This window comes from Denticeps clupeoides, chromosome 20 (assembly GCF_900700375.1).
Source record: "Denticeps clupeoides chromosome 20, fDenClu1.1, whole genome shotgun sequence".
Classification (NCBI taxonomy): Eukaryota; Metazoa; Chordata; class Actinopteri; order Clupeiformes; family Denticipitidae; genus Denticeps; species Denticeps clupeoides.
The window spans coordinates 11,513,491-11,535,766 of record NC_041726.1 but is presented as its reverse complement, the minus strand read 5'-3'; the positions used below and the strand labels follow the sequence as shown (position 1 = coordinate 11,535,766).

General features: G+C 42.3%; 4 protein-coding genes and 1 non-coding gene across 6 annotated transcripts; 3 read left to right on the top strand and 2 right to left on the bottom strand.

Annotated features, from left to right (window-relative positions):
• Nucleotides 1–59: 59 nt before the first annotated feature.
• On the bottom strand, nt 60–3,801 carry LOC114770683 (proteasome subunit beta type-7-like). Of its 2 annotated transcripts, XM_028964782.1 has the most exons (9): nt 3,636–3,801; nt 3,115–3,327; nt 2,764–2,857; nt 2,474–2,571; nt 2,234–2,374; nt 1,508–1,623; nt 793–851; nt 482–633; nt 60–372 (listed from the first exon to the last, which is right to left on the bottom strand). In XM_028964782.1, the coding sequence occupies exons 2-9, from the start codon at nt 3,174–3,176 to the stop codon at nt 261–263; spliced, it is 834 nt and encodes a 277-aa protein (XP_028820615.1). In that variant the 5' UTR covers nt 3,177–3,327; nt 3,636–3,801; the 3' UTR covers nt 60–260. The 2 variants fall into 2 exon arrangements, with proteins under 2 accessions (XP_028820615.1, XP_028820614.1); XM_028964781.1 differs by having other exon boundaries at nt 3,115–3,801.
• On the top strand, nt 3,280–9,612 carry LOC114770686 (proteasome subunit beta type-6-B like protein-like). The gene is made up of 6 exons (XM_028964785.1): nt 3,280–3,388; nt 3,776–3,846; nt 4,134–4,265; nt 7,942–8,071; nt 9,009–9,153; nt 9,252–9,612. Exons 1-6 carry the CDS (start codon nt 3,353–3,355, stop codon nt 9,377–9,379), a joined length of 642 nt encoding a protein of 213 aa, XP_028820618.1. The 5' UTR covers nt 3,280–3,352; the 3' UTR covers nt 9,380–9,612.
• A 217-nt stretch (nt 9,613–9,829) lies between these two features.
• On the top strand, nt 9,830–12,447 carry LOC114770685 (proteasome subunit beta type-9). The gene is made up of 6 exons (XM_028964784.1): nt 9,830–10,068; nt 10,164–10,231; nt 10,429–10,560; nt 10,697–10,826; nt 10,905–11,046; nt 12,145–12,447. Exons 1-6 carry the CDS (start codon nt 10,015–10,017, stop codon nt 12,270–12,272), a joined length of 654 nt encoding a protein of 217 aa, XP_028820617.1. The 5' UTR covers nt 9,830–10,014; the 3' UTR covers nt 12,273–12,447.
• A 614-nt stretch (nt 12,448–13,061) lies between these two features.
• Nucleotides 13,062–18,809, top strand: LOC114769990 (antigen peptide transporter 2-like). The gene is made up of 11 exons (XM_028963543.1): nt 13,062–13,608; nt 13,703–13,817; nt 14,600–14,730; nt 15,479–15,684; nt 15,756–15,953; nt 16,295–16,423; nt 16,607–16,795; nt 16,876–17,049; nt 17,136–17,295; nt 17,376–17,512; nt 18,088–18,809. The coding sequence occupies exons 1-11, from the start codon at nt 13,107–13,109 to the stop codon at nt 18,301–18,303; spliced, it is 2,157 nt and encodes a 718-aa protein (XP_028819376.1). The 5' UTR covers nt 13,062–13,106; the 3' UTR covers nt 18,304–18,809.
• Nucleotides 15,035–15,198, bottom strand: LOC114770901 (U1 spliceosomal RNA). The gene has a single exon (XR_003743492.1). It is a non-coding gene; the product is annotated as a U1 spliceosomal RNA (small nuclear RNA).
• Nucleotides 18,810–22,276: the final 3,467 nt, after the last annotated feature.

Genomic DNA, 22,276 nt, shown 5'->3' with positions numbered 1-22,276 from the left:
ATAAAGGCGTAGATTGTCTAAGATATCAAGATGTGAAAAATAACCACACGATTGTCAAATAAAGTAGACAAGAGGTTTATTACATTTTCAGTATTCCTCTGTGCTATAATTTTTTTATACTACAAAAAAATTATTTGCCGTGTGAACATGAATTGTTGCTGTTTAAAGTCGCTTGGTTGGCCATATTTAAAAGTGCTTTCTGGATGCAGTATGCACAGAACTGATTATGTGTGCTTTTGTAGTAAGTGTGGGTAGGAGGGTTATGCCGTGTCCATCTTCTGAACGCTCTCCTGCACCAACTCTACTTCTAGAATCTCCACCTTCTCTCTCAAAACTGGGGTTGTGCCTGGCTTGTACTTATACCTTCCTTGCCTGGGTGAGAAAGAGAGAGAGAGAGAGATAATGCACAATTACCGTGAATGTAAAAACACATCTATGAACTGCATCGTATGATGTTGGAAGTGATGCTGACATCACTTACCTCTGGTCTTTAAACTCAGACTCTTGGTATGGTCTGATGTAGTCCACCCCTTGCCTAGTGATAACACACAGATCCACGTTGCTGCCTGAGCCCAGGTCGCTCATGATGCCAGCATGGATGGCACTGCATACCAGCGTTTTCGCTTCCTCCAGCTAGGAGAAGTACAAATGTCTGAGACCCATGGGTGCTTCTGGTGACACTGAATATAAATAACGTATGTCGCTTTGGATACTGCGCTATGCCATAAATGTAAATATAAAATATTGATTGGTTTATTTGTTTGTTTTATACATGCTTTTGAGGTTGAATACCTCCAAACTAGGCTTGAAACCATCTTCTAATATTCCCATAGCTGCAAGGTCTCCTGAACCTACAAGAAACAGATATATGCAAAAATATATCCTTAATGTTGTCTTGAAGTGCGTGTTTAATACAGTATTTCTTAAATAATATAATAATCCTTTATCATTGAGAAATTGTTTTTGAGGGAGGCAAACACAGCACAGAAATCACAGAAATCAAGAATGATGTTTTAAAAAGAATTATCACTACATAGGGCCATTTTTGGTTCATATTTGAAGGCTCCATACTTGCCTCTCCAAAATACATTTTGAATGTTTTAGCACTAAAGGTGAACTTCAGTCTCATTTCTGATTATTTTATCTATATAGAGTTATACATATTTGATGTATGTAATAGTGTCATGATGCTGATGTTTTCTGGTACTCTGGACCAGGATTTCATGTTGCCAGGTCTTGTCTCTGATTGTTGTCACTGTTAATATCCTGGTTGTGTCGTATCCTCGTCTTTTATGTCTTGTTCCCATATGTGATGTATTTTTATGGTTTTGTATTAAACCCTCATTTATGTGGATAAATTATGATAAATGGTGTAACTGTCACTTTTAAATGAATTTTTGCATGAAAAAGAAATGTTCCTATGTACAGCAGTAAAGTATATTCACTTTGTTATAATACATTGTTGACCTTTTTAGATAAATTATGCCGAATGTAAATCACTACTTACCCATAGCCAGATATGGAACTTCATTCACGCTTCCATAAGGACCAACACTGTAGAGATGACTGCCTGTGCAGTCCACTCCTCCCAGGATCAGAAAGGCTCCAATTTGACCGTGGTACCTGCATATTGAATGGCACAGATGAAATAATGCTAAACAAAACTAGACAGCTAAACACTGAGCAAGAGCACTTAATAAAATAGAGTTATCAAAGTTTTCAGTTTACATTCCTATCAGCAAGGTTGTACATTCTTCACATATACATTAGATCTTATCCACACACGCAAATAATACAACCATAGATGTTCATAAACGTGTATAATAAAATGGAATGACACAGGGAAAAAGTACTGAACACATGTAATGTCATGACACGGCTAAAATCTATCAGGAATTAGAAGGCAATCCTGCCACTTAGTGCAAATTAATATCAGCAGCTGGTTCAGTCCCAACTGAATAAAAAGGTGTCTCATCACACAAGAAACGTCTTGTGTGGGTAAAACCAAAGAGCTTTGCGACCTTATTATTCCAGAAAGTTTAAAAAGTGTGCTCCTTACATTTTCCCTGTTTTTTTACACGTTACTTAATTTATGATTTGACTTCTTTGTGTGTATCTGACATCTGAGGAGAATTTCATGTCAATAGCACCTTTAGAAATATGTTTACCTGGTGATATGTTCAATACTTATTTTACTACCTGCAAGTGACTGAACAACGGCCCACTCACTGACCTGAAGAGCATGTCCTGTAGGATGCTGACTGCCATGATGACGCGTGGGTTCCTGCTGCTGTTCATGGAGAAGATGGTGAGGTTGGAGGACAGCAGGTCGGTGGTCTTCTCTGTATCAGCTGCAGTACCTGCACCGCAGCAGCTGCACACAAGCATATGCAGAGGATCAAACACTTGATCATATGTTTGAGACCCTTAATGATCATTGTGATCATTAATGATCCAGTTTCGGGATACTCACTATATATTAGGAGCAATGTAATGTATTTTTGCACACATCTTATCAGCCACAACCTCACTTGAAGTGGCCCTGGTGTCCGCTCCCAGCACCACACCATCCTGTGCAGGAGGGGGGAAAAATAAAGCATGTTAATGACTTAATGCAATATTAATTTTCATATACTGTATGCCTGGTAAGCATCATATTAATTAAGTAATATAAAAATAGATACAGTCCTCCTCTTCAAACGAATTGGTGTGATTATATTAAGAATAGATTAAGTCAGAGTTTTGGTGCATCTTAAAAAGTACCTTGTAAACAACTCCAGCAATCGTGGTCCCCGTTTTCATCGGCTTGGGGGTCTTGGTCTTTCCTTCTCCAAGCACATTCTCGAGTACAGCATTTCTAGGACAGAGATTTACATGCATTTAAAAAATAAATGATGGTTTATCATAGTGTGAATTATTACATTTCAGAAGTCCAACAACAGACAATGATCATGAAGAGATTTATGGATCGTGGAATAATAATGCAATTTGGAGTGTTTCACCTGAAGTGACTTCACTTTCGGTTTTTACATCAGCCTGCTGTACTGTATTATGCGCTTGTTGCAAACGTTTAAAAAAATATCGAGCATGGCGACAGAAACGTGCCGCTCCTACCTTGCCGAGTTTTCGAAGTTGAACCCCGACGCTGGAAGCTCGAGAAAGTTTGATAGCGCCATGTCCACACGGGGAGAATTTCCTCGTTGTTCCCCGACACGGCAGGCTGGCTTCACGGTGCAGTTACAGTTTATGGTCGAAGGGGGTCGCTGTTCCCACCGTGTCGCCAAAACACATCAAATCCGGCATGAAAGAGTCCTAAGCTGCGCTTCCCTGTTCGCGAGGAGAACATCCAAAGATGTCGGCGTCCCAAGTAAAAGGCGTCAGCACTGGAGTAAGTACAGACTTTACTGATAAATACTGATCAATACCGATCAATACCCGCATTCCGCCTATTCATTATGCAATGCAGCCTAAATGTGTGAATTATCCATGTTTAGTCAGACATTACAAATGCTTTCATCCCGTCTCGTCTGTAAGGGGCTCACGTTTAACTTATTCAGATTTCACGACATTTAAAAAAACATTTTTTGGGTGGATTTGTTCGGAATCGTTCGCCTTCGTGTTACTTTCACTTTCACCTGAGGCGCCTTTTCATCCAGCCATTCATCCTGCGTAGATCGTGCCATTGCTTGTTACGTTTCACTCATTTTTGTCCATATAGTTATTATCCAGAGAGCAACGATGATTGCTGATGTATTACTGTTAATTCTGATCTTAGACTACTATACTTGCTGTGAGGTTCAGAGGAGGCGTCGTCATTGGTTCTGACTCCAGGGCTTCTATTGGTGGGTGAGTGTCTTTAATCCCAGGCCTGTCTGAAAGCCTGAGGGTAAAGCTGTAGTTTGTAGTGTAGTTGTAGTAAGAAAACACATTGAATGAGAAGATGTGTCCAAACTTTTGGCCTGTACTGTAGTTACTGCATTAAAATGTATTTACTAAATAATACAGAAATTAATATACAGGTTGTGATTCATGGAACAGGCAACATTTAATTTTGTGGTCTGGATATTTCTGGAGTGGTTTTAAGTTTAAATTGTTACATTTTGACCATAAAAATACTTTTGTGAATCCCACAGGGAATATGTGTCCTCCAGAGTTATTAACAAACTAGTCCAAGTGCACGACCGGATATTCTGCTGCATGGCTGGATCTTTAGCAGATGCACAAGCTGTTACCAAAATGGCAAAGTTCCAGCTGTCTTTCCTCAGGTAAATACCTATAGTCTTCACCAGAACTTTCAAATACTGTGGACAAGCTCAGTGTGGCTATACGTAATACAAAAAACATTCCTTTATCTACACTGTAAACTGTATAAGTTGGATGTACTCAGCAATAGAAAAGAAAATTGGAGGCTACTTAGAAGTACAATAGTCAGAACGTAATATAATAAGTCAAATAATTTATACAAATTAAAATAATTGTGATAAGAAAATTCTTTTGTGAATGACCACACAATGCAGCACTTTTAATTTATCTTATTGAAACACACAACAAACCAACAAATGTGTAACAATGATGCTCTGAATAAAAGACCAGATGAAAATCTAAAATAACAGTGATTAATTTTTTTTCTGCAAATATTAGTTTACTACAGTACCTTTTTATAATGCAACAAATAGAACACGTGTATTGAAATATTAAACAATTTCAATCCAAATACAATCAGAGCACAGAATTTTATTGTTTGCTCTATGAACAATTCTTAAGCTTGAAAAAAAACCCCACCAAAAACCCCACTGACCATGTAGTAGCATACTGCATATGTGCAAAAGAAAAAACACTGAATGCTTTGTGTGCCACACAACAAAGCGGGCATTAGGAGCATCAGCCTAAAGAACAACTATGCAGTAAGGACCAGGGTTGGTAAAATTAAACTTCTAAAGTGTGCACTCTGTAAAATATATATTTTATAAAAATACAATACCAGACACATCTAGCACAAGAAGAATCAGATACAAAATTAACAACTGCAAGCCTATTTGCTCTAATCAGTGCAAAGTAATTGTGCGACAATCCAGACACAGACATGAAGAGCTGTGCTATAAGCACAATTGTGTTACCCTGCTAGCTCATTCTTCAGCTTCAACCTAAATTAAGCATTACCTGCTGAATGAAGGTAAAAGTGTTTTTCAAGCAGTTCGGGTGCTGCAGGTTAAGTGCGTAGGTAGAGCCAAACAAGAGGCACATTGCTTGAGGTAGGTTGGTGAGTGCTTCCATTGGTTGCCCTCTAGGATGATACCCACTCTTGAGGGGTTGAGTTGTGGCAATGCTGGCCTTGCTACACTGTTGTCCTCATAGCAGAATAGTCCCACTGTCCATGGAGTCTCCCTCAGTAAGACTCTACATAGTGCAAGAAACAAGGCAAAAGGAGAATATTCAGGTTAACAGCAATTTGTCTACAATCAGCTGTATAGAATTATATAATATTATGATTTTTATCATTCAATGTGGTTTTATTTTAGGCACTGTAAACAAGCTATTAGAGACATTTTGTGTGCATATATATATGTAGGTGTCTTTCATTTTGTGACAGTAGGTGGTATATTACACAATTTGATATTTGAATGGTACAAATGGAGAAAGGGTTTACTCACTGAACTGCTCTTGGAAGAACATAGATGCGTCATCTCCAAGAATTATTGGAAGTCCTCTCAGGACAAGGCATCTAATGGCTGTCGGCTCTGTGCTCTGCAAAGTGGTATAAAACACACTTGAATGTAGAACAAAGGAAATATATCTTATATCAGTTTATTTGTCCATATAGAGAAATACCACAATGGAAGGTGGGAGAACAAGTTTATGTATTGAACCATCAATACCATTACAAGAAGAAAAGAGAAATATCAACCCACCGAAATTCACATGACAAACAGCGAATCTTAATTTCAGCATCCTCAGTTTGCGGTTGATCTGTGCTTCTGGTGTGAAAGCGGGAGAAATGGCTATGGAGTGCATTGAGAGACTTGAATGTACACATACATTCCTGATGCAAGCAAGGAAAGGGCTCAGTTCTTGTTTCAGCCTGTAGTGTTTAAAAAACTGTGCTCGTCTTGCAGATGGCAGAGCAGTACTTGCATTTCCAAAGCATTTTAATGTGGCTTTAAACAAAACTAGGAGTGCAAAAAAAAATGGCATATGTTGAAAGTGGGTATTTACTTTTCAAACCTACACTGAAATAATTTGAATGCATTACCGTCGCAAAACTGTATGTAGAGAACACACAAGTAGAGAGCTACTCTAAAAACACAATGCTGCAAGTATCAAATGCTCACTGTTCACTTAAGACTGATCTTCAACCTTCCCAAATTCTCCCACACCGCCCCTCTGCTACGCTCCCTCCACTGGCTCCCAGTAGCTGCACGCGTCATGTTCAAAATACTGACGCTGGCCTACAAAGCCAAACATGGAGTAGCACCATCCTACCTCACAGCCCTTATTACACCTCGCACTGCACCTCGTATACTCCGAGCCTCCAGTACTGCTCGCCTGGTCCCTCCATCTCTGAAGGGAAAAGGAAGACATTAATCTAGACTCTTCTCTGTCTTGGCCCCTCGGTGGTGGAATGAACTTCCCCTCGAGGTCAGAACAGCTCAGCCCCTTCAAACGACAGCTCAAGACCTTCCTCTTTAAAGAATATTTAGATTAACTTGTAACTTTCTTATTGTCGAACTTGTGTACAGAATCTACAACAGAGTGATACAAAGATTGTATTCATAGTTGGGGTCCTAGTGAACCGGAATTGATCTTCATCGATGTAACTTGAAAGCACGTTGTAAGTGGCTCTAGATAAGGGCGTCTGCCAAATGCCGTAAATGTAAATGTAAGACAATCTCATAATTTACACATTCAAATGCATGTTTCAAACTACAAATGTTCACCAGTTTCTAATTTGTAGTATTTGAAAAGCAAAATTCCTTTAAAAGGGTCCAAACTTGAGAAAAATTGCTTTGTAATGATAAGAAAACGGCACAACTTTCTCTGTATCCTCCAACGGACAAGCAAAGACTTGCCTGGAGTTTTCAGCCAATCACAACAGGACAACACTGTGGCCTGAGGAAAAAACTTGATCGTTTAAGTTAGTAAAACTTAAACTTAAACTTATAAAATATGAGTACACCCAATGACTGTCTCAAACACTCTTCATATACTCGTACTGTTTAAGTAATGCAACAAAACTAATTTTGTATAGTGATATTTACTCAAACTATTTGCAGAGAAGGAACTTTCGGGTTAAAAGTGTACTAATATTCTATAGATCAGCCATTATATTATGATCACCAACAGGTGAAGTGAAAAAAGTGAACATCAGAATTTGATTACTATGCCATCTGTCAGCAGGGAAATATTCCATTCCACACATGGAAAAAGATTCAAGAATGGTCAAGTGCTGACTTCACCTCCAGTTTCTCCAGATCTTAGTTCAACGCCTGGAGGTAACAAACTTACAGGACTTAAAGGTCTTACAGGTCCAAGTTTCAACAGGTCTGGGCTGTTTTGATGCCCCCACCCCACAAAAGTTTAGCAGGTGGTCATACAGTTATGGCTGATGTATACAATAATACAGAGCATCTGTCCGTGGTGCTGATTCCTGAGGCGTTAAGGGGTTGATGCTCTTCAATTGCAGAAGCGTATACTGTAAAAAACATTATCAGTTTGTATTGCCTTCTCTTGACTCCCTTTAATACTGTGGGTCAGATTAATACTGTGGGTAAGAAATAATTGTTTTGCCCATTACAGAGACATCAAATGGCAAAATGAATCTGGTAGTAGGAAATGTTTGTTAATGACGGGACATCTGCATACATGTAGAGAGAAACTGTATCAGTTCCAGTAAAATGCTGTGTGTCACTTAAAAAGATTCCATTGCTTGTCTTCTTGACTTAGCATCCAGATGGAATCGCCGCCTCTCGTAAAGGCAGCCGCGTCTGTGTTGAAGGAGCTGTGCTACAGAAATAAGGATGAGTTGCAGGCAGGCTTCATAACTGCGGGCTGGGACAAGAAAAAGGGACCACAGGTGAGGGTGTCATGTGTATTTAAAAATCAGCACAATTACTCAGTAGCAAGTTTATCAATTGGAGAAATAATTTTATACCCTTGCCTACTAAAAGGGGGAAAGGTGCAAGCAGTAGGGGGTTACATACAGTACAAGCCAAAAGTTTGGACACACATTTACAGCATTTATCAGACGCCCTTATCCAGAGTGACTTACAACCAGTAGTTACAGGGACAATCCCCCCCTGGAGCAACTTAGGGTTAAGTGTCTTGCTCAGGGACACAATGGTAGTAAGTGGGATTCGAACCCGGGTCTTCTGGTTCATAGGCGAGTGTGTTACTCACTAGGCTACTACCACCTTAGGCTACTACACACCTTCTCATTCAATGTGTTTTCTTTATTTTCATGACCATTTACGTTGGTAGATTCTCACTGAAGGCATTAAAACCATGAATGAACACATGTGGAGTTATGTACTTAACAAAAAAAGGTGAAATAACTTTAAACATGTTTTATATTCTAGTTTCTTTGCTCTGATTACTGCTTTGCAAACTCTTGGCATTCTCTCGATGAGCTTCAAGAGGTCGTCACCTGAAATGCTTTTCCAACAGTCTTGAAGGAGTTCCCAGAGGTGTTTAGCACTTGTTGGCCCCTTTGCCTTCACTCTGCGGTCCAGCTCACCCCAAACCATCTGGATTGGGTTCAGGTCCGGTGACTGTGGAGACCAGGTCTCCACTTTTTGTTAAGTACATAACTCCACATGTGTTCATTCATAGTTTTGATGCCTTGAGTGAGAATCATGTAAATGTCATGAAAATAAAGAAAAAAATGAGAAAGTGTTTCCAAACGTTTGACCTGTACTGTACATCAAAGCAGAAACTATGCAAATAAAATGTCCTACATAAATAGTATTGGTTTGACTGATTGTGTGTCTTTGTTTTCCCGTGTGTCGGTCTAGGTATACACAGTGTCCCTGGGTGGGATGCTAGTAAGTCAGCCCTTCACTATTGCTGGTTCAGGTAGCACCTTCATTTATGGCTACGTTGATGCCAAATACAAACCCGACATGAGCAGAGAGGAGTGCATGCAGTTCGCCACAAACGGTAACAATGACAATTGACTTTGCTGTTCATGCTGTTCATGCTGTTCATGATTATGTCTGTGTGCAGAACAATGACAGCTCGCCTTTTTCTCCCCGTAGCTCTTGCCCTGGCTATGGGCAGAGATAATGTGAGCGGAGGCGTCATACACCTGGTGGTGATAACAGAGGACAAGGCTGAACATGTCATCGTCCCCGGGAACAAGCTGCCCAAGTTCCACGACGAGTAGAAAAATGCATCAGCGTGGGGTCGTGGGTCACACTGCAGCCGTACCATCGGTTGCTCACAGTTCTGTATGTGACAAGTAGTTTAACAGGGAACAGTGGTAAAAAGTAAAGCCACGGATGAACTGTTTTATGATTAATTTGAAATTAAATGTGCAATTCTCACACCGGAGACCCTCAGTTCAGTGGATCTGTGGAATATTTTCTTCAAATGCTGAGAATAAAATTGTCAAGAGCTTACAAGAGTGAAGAAGTGATCTGTTAATAGAAAATGTTGGTTGATGGGTGGAGGGGGGTCACTTAAGGTCACCTGACTGTGCCAATTAACATGCTACAATAAAAAAATTTAAATTGGTCATGTTATTTAAATGAGAATGAAAATGAAGGGATATTTCACGCGTCAGAAGTTTAAAAGTCGTTTCAGACCGTGTAAAAACGAGTCGCCGTGAGTTCAGTGTCTTGTTTCTCACTCGTTGCTTTCGTTTCATCTGAACCCGGAAAATGGCGGAACGCGGCGCAGGGAGGCTGTAGGATATTAAAAAAAATTTTTTTCGCATACATATCGGTCGAGCCTCGGTAGTCTAACCCACAAAAAATTATATACATTCAACAATAAAGTCACATTCTCCGACTGCCGAAAATGCTGGAGGAATCGCTGCAGCCCGGGTGGCTCTCCGAAGAAGTCAAAACGGGGGTAAGTTCGCGGCAAAGGTTTTGGGATCTTTTTTACCCCTAAGCATTACTGTTACTAATGTTGATTTAAAAAAAGTAAATGCATTGTGTTCACAGACCACTATTATAGCGGTTGAGTTTGAAGGAGGCGTCGTGATTGGCTCGGACTCTCGCGTGTCCGCAGGGTGAGATTCCCACTCCATTCCACGTCCAACATTTCCCACCACACACTCGTCCTGCTTCCGTATTAACCATCAGAATTACGTGATTGTGTGTTTTATGTGTAATTAGGAGGAAATGTCCCTGGTTGCATCTGTGTTTCGTGCATGGTGTGCATGGTGTGCTTATGAACGTGAATGTAAAGGTTGTGCTGGTGTTGCAGAGCAGCAGTGGTGAACCGGGTGATGAATAAGCTCTCGGTGCTGCACGACAAGATCTACTGTGCCCTGTCGGGATCGGCCGCTGATGCACAGACCATGGCTGAGGCCGTCAACTACCAGCTTGATGTGCACAGGTAGGCTTCCTCGAACAAACGAGAAAGCCGGTCTACTACCACCTGTCTACTACCCGTGTAGTACCTGTTTAGTACAAGTATTAGTAATTAGTAGTTCCCCTCCAAAATGTGTTAATTTTGTCCTGTACATGGTCAGTATGGAGGTGGGAGAAGACCCCTTGGTTCGCTCTGCAGCCACTTTGGTGAAGAGCATTTCCTATAAATACAAAGAGGAGCTGTCAGCACATCTCATTGTTGCAGGTTGGGACAGGAGAGGTGGTGGACAGGTAAGAAGAGGTTTATGAAACATCTTCTTCTGTTTAAAAACCGCCGTTTCACGTGCTGTATTTATACCCTGAATGTAGGTATATGTGACCCTGGAAGGCCTTCTATGCAGACAACCCTTTGCAATTGGTGGCTCTGGCAGCTCCTACATCTACGGCTTTGTTGATGCTGAGTATCGGAAGGGCATGAGTCGGAAAGAGAGTCAGGAATTTGTTGTTAATGGTGAGTTTGTTTCAAATACTCTCTGTGGTTTTAAGACAAGTTGTGCTCCATCATAGGAATAGACTACCGCAGAGCTAGGGTGAACAGTTTATTGAATTTTAACCATAATCGCGATTGGCCTGAATGCAATTAGAAAATCGCAATGACCCCTGCCATGACTCATAAGTTAATCTCAAAGCACTGTCATTTCATGTTCAACAAACATGAATGTCATTTCACAATAACCAACCAGATGTGTCTCGAGATAAAGCGAGACCTAATCACAAACTCGTGCTTCACTGCTGAAAATGGCTGCCAAAAATTGTGGAGTTCAAAGACTCCAGTGTTTTGGGCCCAGGCTGCAGCCAGTGGTGGAGGGGTGGGGTGGCTGGGGGTCGGCCATGGCCACCTCACGCTGAATCCTGGCCACTGCAAACACCACGTCACAGCCGTTGCTACACTACGTCACAATGGCATTTCTGAACACTTTCCTCGCAGTTTGACGTATTATTATAGTACATTTTGCCACTTAATTCGGGTCGTATCAGAGCGCACACACTGACAAGCTAAATATCAAAAAGTTAGTAGTCTATTGTGAGGTGTGCTATTACTTTTATATGAGATCCGACTGGGCGTGGCCAAACTGTTCTGCTCAAACAACGGCATTTATTTGATATATTCCACCACTGCCTGTATTCCAAATATTGTAGAGGTGTGTGGTTTTTGCGTTCAAATAGGCCTGTATTTTTTGTGAGACATGTATACCACCACAAAATGATCCCACCCCACTGAAAGGGTGGTAGTAGCCTAGTGGGTAACACACTCGCCTATGAACCAGAAGACCCGGGTTCAAATCCCACTTAGCAAGACACTTAACCCTGAGTTGCTCCAGAGAGACTGTCCCTGTAAATACTGATTGTAAGTCGCTCTGGATAAGGGCGTCTGATAAATGCTGTAAATGTAAATGTCCTGGCTCGGCCACTGGCTGCACCTCGTGTTTGGTAAAAGACCCATCGGTTATAATTAAACTTTGAGAGTAATTCTGTAAAAACACATAAGTGATGTTCTTTGCAAAAAAGAACACAGTAATTGTTGTAATTTCTCTGCTCCTGCCTCTAGCTCTCGCACTGGCCATGGGTCGGGATGGCTCCAGCGGCGGTGTGGCCTACGTTGTCACCATCGACCAGACAGGCGCAGAAGAGAAATGTGTACTTGGCAACGAACTTCCCACATTCTTTGATGAGTGAAAGTAGAACATTTCAGCAAAGGACCATTGACACGACATAGTAACTCCCCAAAAGGCCTAGAAAAACGCATGGAAAGTCATGTGGCAAATCAAATCACTTTAGCACTAATAGTGTGATATAGTCTTTGTAAGTTTTATTTTGTTAAAATAAACTAATGTGAAACGCCCTGTGAAAATTGTCTGAGATTTTTCTTGATTTTTGAAACAAAATGTATGTTAAACTGAACATTAGAGAATTAATGGCTAATGTGGAAGAAATTTTTTTTCTTCCTAGCTGCATCATCAGTTTCTAGGTGAAAATAACCTGGGCAGGTTCGGTGTGAGGGAGTACATCCTACATGTTCAGCAGGACAAAAAAAATTAAATAATTCATTTCACTAGTTTTTAAATTATTTTTTAAATAATGTTCAAAATACACAAAGTACACAAAATGTTTGCCGGTGTGCATATACGCTTATATACGTGTTCGGATATTCGAAAAATGTAATGTAATGTGTGAATAAACGCACAACATTGATATGCTGATACTTTTATTTGCTTTATAAATATTATATAACTAGTAAATAAAAAACGGAGAATTTTAGATGAGCTCCTGTCCTTCAGGGGAGCGCACCTCCATCATTTGGATTATTTATGGGCCTGGCCAGAAAGCAGCCCAAGTCTCCTGAAAGTTGCCAGTGATGTTGATCCAGAAATACACGCGTGTTTTTTTTTTAGGGGAATTCCGTGAACGAATTCTGGATAACGAAAGCAAGTGGAACCTCTAGTTTCCTTCCAGCTGATTGTGTCCGTGCACCGTGATAACGTGGTGGGTTATTATAGTTTTGCTGTGGTCATGTTGAAGAGAACGCGCGCGCTCGCCGTGACCGTGGCGGCCGTGTGCGTGGACCTGGCGCTGGTGTATCTGCTGGACCTCGGCTGGTCCCTGCGGGACGACGGCCACGTGGCCTCCACGCTGCTGAGACGGTGGCTGTCGTCGTGTCTCCGGTGTGCGGCGGCGTGCGGGGCGTCGCTGGTCGCGCCCGGCAGCTTCAGGCCGGCGCTGCGGCGCCTGCTCGCCACCCACTGCGCCCTGGGTCCGGTGGTGGAGACCGGACGGGTCCTGCTGGCCAGCGACTGCCTGCTGGAGAGCTTCAGGCTGTGGGCAGGGAGTCTGGCTGCTGCCGGGGTCGCCTGCTTCTTCTGGGAGGTCACGTGGCCGGACGGGAACGGGGAAAGTAACGGGACGGAGAAGAAGCAGAAGGCCCGGGTCCTCTTCATGAGGGTCATCCGACTCTACAGACCCGACTTCCTGTTCATGCTGGGCGCTTTCATCTTCCTCGCCTTAGCTGTCCTCTGTGAGTCCAACGAATGTGTTATAACCTAAACATCATAAATGCACTTGAGTTTTACAATGAAGACTTGTTATTTGCTGTATGTGTGTGTGGGCAGGTGAGATGTTCATCCCCTTCTACACCGGGAAGGTCATCGACATCCTGCAGTCTCAGTACCAGTGGAATGACTTCCTCATGGCTATTGTCTTCATGGGACTTTTCTCATTGGGCAGGTCAGTACAAATGTATAAATTTTTTTCACATGGGCATTTTGAGTTGAACGCACTCGAGAGACCGAGATGATGTGACATTTCCACCCTTGCTTAATATTGAGCAGGTTCCTGTTTTACCACTACAACAGCCTTGACAGGCATGAGCTCCACTAGAAGTCTAAATGTTTATTGTGGAAGCAGATCAGACCTGCACATCCCACAAATGCTCCACTGGATTGAGATCCAGAGCCATTTCTGATGTGTAGGAGGGCACATTGTCCTCCCTTGATCACCAAATAGATCACCATTTACTTGTATGTATATATTGCATAAGTGTTAAGGGTGGTGGAAGCATTGGAAGCATTTCACATTTACATTTACATAATTTACCAGACACCCTTATCCAGACCGACTTACAATAATTAGTTACAGGGACAGTCCCCCCCTGGAGACACTCAGGGTTAAGTGTCTTACTCAGGGACACAATGGTAGTAAGTGGGATTTGACCCTGGGTCTTCTGGTTCATAGGCTAGTGTGTTACCCACTAGGATACTACCACCCTGACAGCAGAACCAAAAGGTTCCCAGTAGAGCATTGACTAAATCATCAGTGTGCCTGTCTGCTCTGCATTTTCCAGTAGTGCTGACTGATGCCATATCCCCTTACACTTACCAATTGTTTCAGCTTTCAACACATATATATGTTTGTGTCTATGTGTGTGTGTACATATATAGAGTGAGAGGGGACAGGTACATAGAAAGACGGACATGCATTGCAACATTTTTAGAATCAAATTATTACAGCTCTTTCAGTGCAGGGAGCCGAGGCGGCCTCTTCATGTGTGCCATTGGTCGGTTCACCAAAAGAGTCAAAGTCCAGCTGTTTGGGGCGTTGGTGAGGCAGGAGATTGGCTTTTTTGAGACAACAAAAACAGGTAGGCCAACGAATGTCATGTCATGGGTGTTTGAGAGGAATATTCTGTACTATAGTACACTGCAAGCTTAAATTATAAGAAATGAAATGGCAGCACACACAGTGAAATTTGTCCTCTGCATTTAACCATCACCCTGAGTGAGCAGTGGGCAGCCATGACAGGTGCCCGGGGAGCAGTGTGTGGGGACGGTGCTTTGCGCAGTGGCACCTCAGTGGCACCTTGGCGGATCGGGATTCAAACCGGCAACCGTCTGATTACAGAGCCGCTTCCTTAACCGCTAGGCCACCACTGCCCCATAAAAAAAATCAGGGGAGAGTGAACGCAGTCCCCAACTACCAGAAAATTTGCAGTCGAGATTCCCACATTTGGGGAATTTGCAGGGGTCAGCACAGCCAAAGTGCAATGGCTGAGCCTCGCCCTGGGTGAACCGCCTTCTTGATCATGGTATCTCCCCTGCCAGGTAGGTAGGTTGCAGGTTCCCTTGAGCAAGGTACCGTCCCCACACACTGCTCCCTGGGCGCCTGTCATGGCGGCCCACTGCTCACCAAGGGTGATGGTTAAAAGCAGAGGACACACTTTGTTGTGTCACACCGTGCTGTGCTGCAGTGTTTCACAATGACAATCACTTCACTTCAAATCTTCCCTACATCTTCATAGGACCTTCATAGAAACTAGTACCAAAATCCACTGTAACATAAGAATGTAAATGTGATTTGCAGACCTGAAGTCATCTGTATTTGTCGTGCAGGGGACATCACTTCCCGGTTGTCCACAGACACCAATCTGATGGCTCGAGCTGTGGCCCTGAATGTCAACGTTCTTGTGCGGACGTTCATTAGAACCCTGGGCATGCTCTCTCTGATGCTCAGCCTCTCCTGGAAGCTCACAGTGCTGATGCTAATGGAGACACCACTAACCGGCCTGGCTCAGAACATCTACGATACCTACTACCAGGTACAGACCCCACAGATACACATGTGAAGCAGAGAGATTAAATATGAATTCCTCACCATTCTACATTTTAGAGGCTCTCCAAGGAGGTGCAGGACTCCATGGCGCGTACTAATGACACTGCGGAGGAGGCTGTGTCAGGCATCCGCACAGTACGCGGATTTAATGCAGAGCGGAGCGAGTCTCGTCGCTACGACGCCCGACTGATGGACACCCACAAACTGAAGACTCATAGGGACACGGTCCGAGCTGTGTACCTGCTCGTCCGAAGGGTATAATACCTGCCTGTTCACCTTTCATTAGTACAGGCATGACAATACAAAAATAGTGGACAAATTATCATCAAAAATAGAAACATTAAGATAAACATATAGATAAAGTGACCAAAATATTAGAACTCCTCCAAAAGTAACAGAACAGTAAGGCCAATTCATTATTTTCTACTGTGCAATAAATACATTTCTGTTCCATGTCTACCTCTAAATACCATGGAAAGAAATGAGAAACAAATAAATTGGCCTGGTTGTTTCAGTACTCTTGGTGGGAACCGTATGTGGACGCCATCATGTTTGTGTTTCGGTTTTGAACTGTGTTGTGTGTGCACTGTACACAGCTGACAGAGGTGGCCGTGAAGGTAGCAATGCTGTACTACGGAAGGCTAATCATCCAGTCGGGACAGATGAGTACCGGGAATCTGGTCTCCTTCCTCCTTTACCAGTCTGACATGGCTGATAATATCAGGGTGAGTGTGGCTAGCTGGTAAAAATCGAACCTTCCATGCATTTTCAATAATTTACTGAAGTGATTCATTCATAAGACAGAAATTTAAGATATTTTACAATTATGTTATTGGCAGGAATTTTTAATTGATGAGATATTTATCAAAAAAGTTGTTGAGATATTTATCAAAAAAGTATTTGTTCAGACTTTGATCTACATATTTGGGGACATGCTGAACTCAGTGGGTGCTGCGGGCAAAGTCTTTGAGTACCTGGACCGGGAGCCAAAGGTCAAAACCGAAGGGACCCTGAAGCCAGACACCCTTAAGGGACATGTCCAGTTTCACAACCTCACGTTCTCCTACCCAACCCAGGCTGAGCAGCAGGTCTTAAAGGTACATTATTGGGCTAAATACTGAATATTAAGATAATTATGATGCTTAAGTCCAAAGACACTTGATGTATTTGTATTTAGTACTTCTCCCTGGAGCTGAAGCCTGGTAAGATGACTGCTCTGGTGGGGCCTTCAGGAGGAGGTAAGACCACCTGTGTGAGCCTCCTGGAGAGATTCTACCAAGCTCAGCAGGGAGAGATCCTACTGGACGGACAGCCGCTTCAGAGCTACCAGCATAAGTACCTTCACAACCAGGTAAAGACAACAGTAAACTAAATAAATGTAATAAGAGGTTATTTGTACATAAAATAAGAATTTATGGTAAATGTATATATCTACAGATCGTAATGGTGGGGCAGGAACCAGTATTATTCTCTGGCTCGGTCAAGGACAACATCACATACGGTCTGGAAAACTGTTCTCTGGAGCGGGTACAGGAGGCGGCGCGCAAAGCCAACGCCCATGAATTCATATGTCAGCTGGAGAAAGGTTATGACACAGGTACTCATCCAGAACATAGGTATAGTGCTACTAAACAGCCTGCAGTATTTCGACAGCCTTTTGTTTTTGTCCTGTTTCAGATGTTGGGGAGCGGGGCAGTCTGCTGGCTGGTGGGCAGAAACAACGGATCGCTATCGCCAGGGCTTTGGTCAGAGAGCCCCAGGTCCTCATCCTGGACGAAGTCACCAGTTCCCTGGATATGGAGAGCGAAAACATGGTACAGTGACTGTGTTACTTTTTTAAAATTCACACGTGTAGATAGTGCACAACCCCCCTCCATATTTAGTCTCCTTTGTTGTCAAGCCCAGACATCACAGTACAAACCTCTATTGATTCTAAAGCCATAAACACCTTTAGGGAAACGCCGAACTCTTTCTTTAAAAGGACACTCAATGTAACAAGTTCCTGTTCCATTGGCTTCAATGAGTCAAACCTGGTTAAAGTCAATTGCATTCATGTCAGTGAGCATCTGGGGGGAAAAAAAAGTTAAATATTGCCGCATTTTCATTATATTCTATTTATGAAAACCTCCATTTGCATCCTCCATCAAAAAACATTCAGTTAAAACACACGTATAGGCATGATTTGTGTTATGTCTATTATGGGTGGTAGTCATCTGGTGGGTAACAAACTCGCCTATGAACCAAAAGTCACAGGTTCAAACCCCATTTACTACCATTGTGTCCCTGAGTGTCTCCGGCGAGACTGTCCCTGTAACTACTGATTTTAAGTCGCTCTGAATAAATGCCATAAACGTAAATGATAAAAAAAACATGCCGACTTCTGCCACAGGTCCAGCAAACCCTGGCCAACTGCCCCAATCAGACCCTCCTGGTGATCGCACACAGGCTGAAAACCATTGAGAGGGCGGATCAGATCGTCGTGATTGACGGGGGCACGGTGGCTGAGCGTGGCACTCACGAAGAGCTGATGGACAAGAAGGGCAGTTACTACCGACTGAGAGAGAGACTCTTCACAGATCATAACACAACACAGGGGCAGCATTAACAATTTATGTAAAAATGCACGTTCCACCCTTCCTACAGGCTACTGCAACATTTTCACATTTATATAAAGTGCAAAACTAATGAAATGTATATATTTTGGAGGTAACAGTTCCACGAGCCAATTTTGGGATTATACCAAAATAATGTGTCAGGACGCAGCATGGAAAAGACACAGGACACATTTGCATGACTTTCAACAAAAGCACAGCATACAGGACAAAAGGCAAATACATCTACAGACATATAAACATTGATCGACACAGTAGGACTTGGATAAGGGCAGACAACATCAACATCAGAAAACTCTCAACCAGAAATTCACTTTTACAGGAGGCCAGTCCCAATGAACAGCTTTCTTGACAGCATCATGTGCATGCTAAATTTCCTGAACTGTAAATATACTGTATTTTTTATCAAGTTGTACATTTTCTGCTGTTGCTGTAAACTAGAGATATTATTTAACATTAGTGAAAACCAATAAAATATTCTCACTGAGAATTAAAGAAACGCTTCTATTCGGATTTCTTTTGTGAGTCGGTGTATGAGTCTGTCTTGTGTGCTAATAAAGTCCCATTGCTTCCTGTCTCCCCCTCCCCCTCTGATTCTGTGTGTGTGTGTGTGTGTGTGTGTGACTGGTACTCTTCCTGGCAGTGCCACAGCAGATCTTGTTCTGCAGGTTGGTTTGCTTTTCACCAGACCTTGCCGGGGTGATTGGTTTACTTAACCGTAGAATACCAGCCTAAAATTTGAAACACAGCTCACAAAACAAGTCCATTTTTATTTCTGTTGTTGAATGGGTTTGTCTGGTTGTGTAAAATGTTACCAGTGTACATGGACCCATAAAATATTCATCGTTCTTTCATCGTTGTTTGCATGGATAATAGGCATCATTTGTCTTGTCAGTGTATCTAGAAACCTGTTGTTGTTGGTTCTGCGGTAGAGGGGTTGGGTCAGCTGGCTGCCTGGTAAGCATGAGGGCTGCTTATTTTTCACTGCATGGAGTCATCCTGAGAATTTACCAAGAACCTATTGTTTGTTTGCCTCTCTGCATTTATGTAGGAAACAGCAAACTAGAGAGAAACATGCCATTACAATACAGCTATCGATAATACATCCCAAACGAATATCTATGTTTAAATAATGAAAACTTGTCACTCTGAACAAATAATAATAGTAAAATAAGAGCTAGAAGCCCTGAGCAAGTTGTATGAAATTTAGATCACCTGGCCTCCTTAGATCACCTGGCCTCCTTGAGTACTTCTTGAAGTTATTAATTAAAAAAATTAAACAATAAATCCAAAATATTCATGTATTGTGAGTGTGAGAAGTACGTTGTATGAGTGGAAGGAATGAGGAGCATAAAAAAGGGACAAGAGGGCCAGGAAAGATTCCCACAGAAAACCTCATTTCCAGAACCTTGTAAGTCCCACCAGGTATCCGTTATTGTCATGGACTGGGGTTAAAAATTAAGTTTGACATGACTGCATTTATGAGCATAGAGGAATGAGGTGTCCAGCCACCCACATCAGTAACCAACAACAACCTTTACTAGTTTATGTTTCCTGTATATGATTAACATTCCGAAATTTGTTACGGAGAAGCATTAACATAGTTTTAAACTATTTCCTAAATAGATAAATAACGAATAATTGCATATCTACTATACATAATAATACGTTTCAATAATTTATTTATACATCTGTGTGTTTTTTCTGCTTCCACCGGAGCTGAAGGGTCATTTGCAGAAACCACTGCTCATTAATTGTTTTATTAATTAGTGAAAGTGAAGCGATTGTCATTGTGATACACAGCACATGGTGACACAGTGAAATGCGTCCTCTCCTTTTAACCATCACGATTGGTGAGCAGTGGGCAGCCATGACGGGCACCCGGGGAACAGTGTGTGGGGACGGTGCTTTGCTCAGTGTCAGAAAATGTGATTCATCAGACCAGGACACCTTCTTCCACTGCTCGGTGGTCTAGTTCAGAGGACACGGGTCAGAATGGACATCCACGATTGGTCTGCCGCCTCTCAGCCCCATACACAACAGACTGTGATGCGCTGTGTGTTCTGGCACATCCCCATCAGAACCAGCAGTTGCTTTTTCAGCAACATCAGTGGCCTTCCTTAACCAAAGCAGGAACTTCCCACAAAGAGCAGCTGTATTGGGGATGCTGTGACCTCGTCCACAAAATCCTTACGCTTACAAATTTCTTCTGCTTAAATCATTTCAATTTCAAGGGCAAAATGTTTACTTGTAATATGGAATGTAATATATGTAAATGTCTGATTGGTCTTCCAGACCAATTATTGTTTTCTGCCACAAGGACTTCTTCTGGGTTAAGAATTTTATTTATAATTGCACATAAACGTCGTACCCATAGATACAATATCAACATATCTCTACGTGTTGGTATTCAGAGTTCAGAGTACAGGATGGTGTCTATGGTTATTACCAAAAGGCACACCCAGTCTGGAAAGTCCCCGAATCGTACCTTCACTTTCTCTCTCGTCTTGGCACACGGTATTATAACCACAGCGCTCAATACGTGAACGTGCCGGTGCTCCACTACCCCCTACAGGGAACACAGTCACACGGTGGAGCAGGTAAAGTTGAACGCCAGGCCACCATTTTACTGTGCGGCACCTAAAATGGCGGCCATTCCCCGGCGAGTTTGAAGCGCAGCGGCTATCTGTGTTTTGAATACGGAAATAAGGAACTTGTTACAACGATCAGACCATCTCCCGCATAACTGCGCTGCTCTCATGTGTGAACATGCCATTAATTCAGAAGAATTACAATCGTGTGCCTTGGCCAAGTTTGTAGGCACTGAATTTGGTTTGGAGTCTGTCAAGCAACACAATACAAAATAATATACAGAAGAGAGCAAAATTTACAATATACAATCAGGATCTTATTTACAGACATGCACAACATCAGGGCAGAAGTAATAAAGAGGTTTATTACTTCTTAGTTGCCTCTCTAAGGCTTAAAAACAAGAACAACACGGAAGAATGAAGTACTGAGGCTGGCATCCGAGGCACCCTCACGAATTCCGATCAGCACTTTGCCACCCTTTCATCATGTCAACAACCTGAAATTTGCAGGAGGGCCAATTGCCCAAGATTTGGTTATTGATTAATAAGCACTTGTCAGAATCTGAATTAACGGCCTGAACTCAGTCAGAGCCACTCAACTTCACATATAAAGAGAAATTAAGTTGAATAAAAATGATTGTAAATAGCAACAAACATATATACATATAGTTCATGTTTAGGTTAATAAGTAACAGTGTAAAGCTGCATTGTGTGATGCCTGGTTGACCAACAGGTATAGCTTGTTGGTTTTTGCTAATGACGACTGTCATTTAGACCTCGTCCACAGCAACGTGCTCTGAATGCCATTTTATTAATGTCGTGCTCCGGTGCCTCGTCTCTCAGCCCACTCTGCACGACGTACTGTGGCGGGAAGTGTAGAGTTTGTGTCCGCTGTGTTGGTGGTCCTGTAGTGTGTATGTGGCCAGTCTAGAATGAGTAGATATTATTTAAGATACTGGAATTTTGAGATTTGAGCTATGACCATTGATTTTTTTTTTCACCCTGGGATTGCATAACGCTGCTATGGTTTGCCTTTAATGTGTCACATTCTGGGGCCTGTGGTGAATACCGAGAAACACGCTGGAAAAGCCCCAGCACCTTCCTTTTCCATATCTGTAGTTGTTATATACATATTTCTTGCCAAACACGTGCCTGTGCTCTACTACCCCCTAACGGATACAAGCACAAACGGGGCACCATTTTACTCCAACAGTCCTGAAATGGCCGACGAGATGCGGAAATCCACGTTTGTAAAGCGAAGGGGCTGTACAACACAGGACATCTTTTTACAGGTCGTTGTAGTGCCTGGGCTTCATTAGAAACCAGTGTTATTATTTCTTACATCAATATGATAAATACAGTTTCATTTAATGAT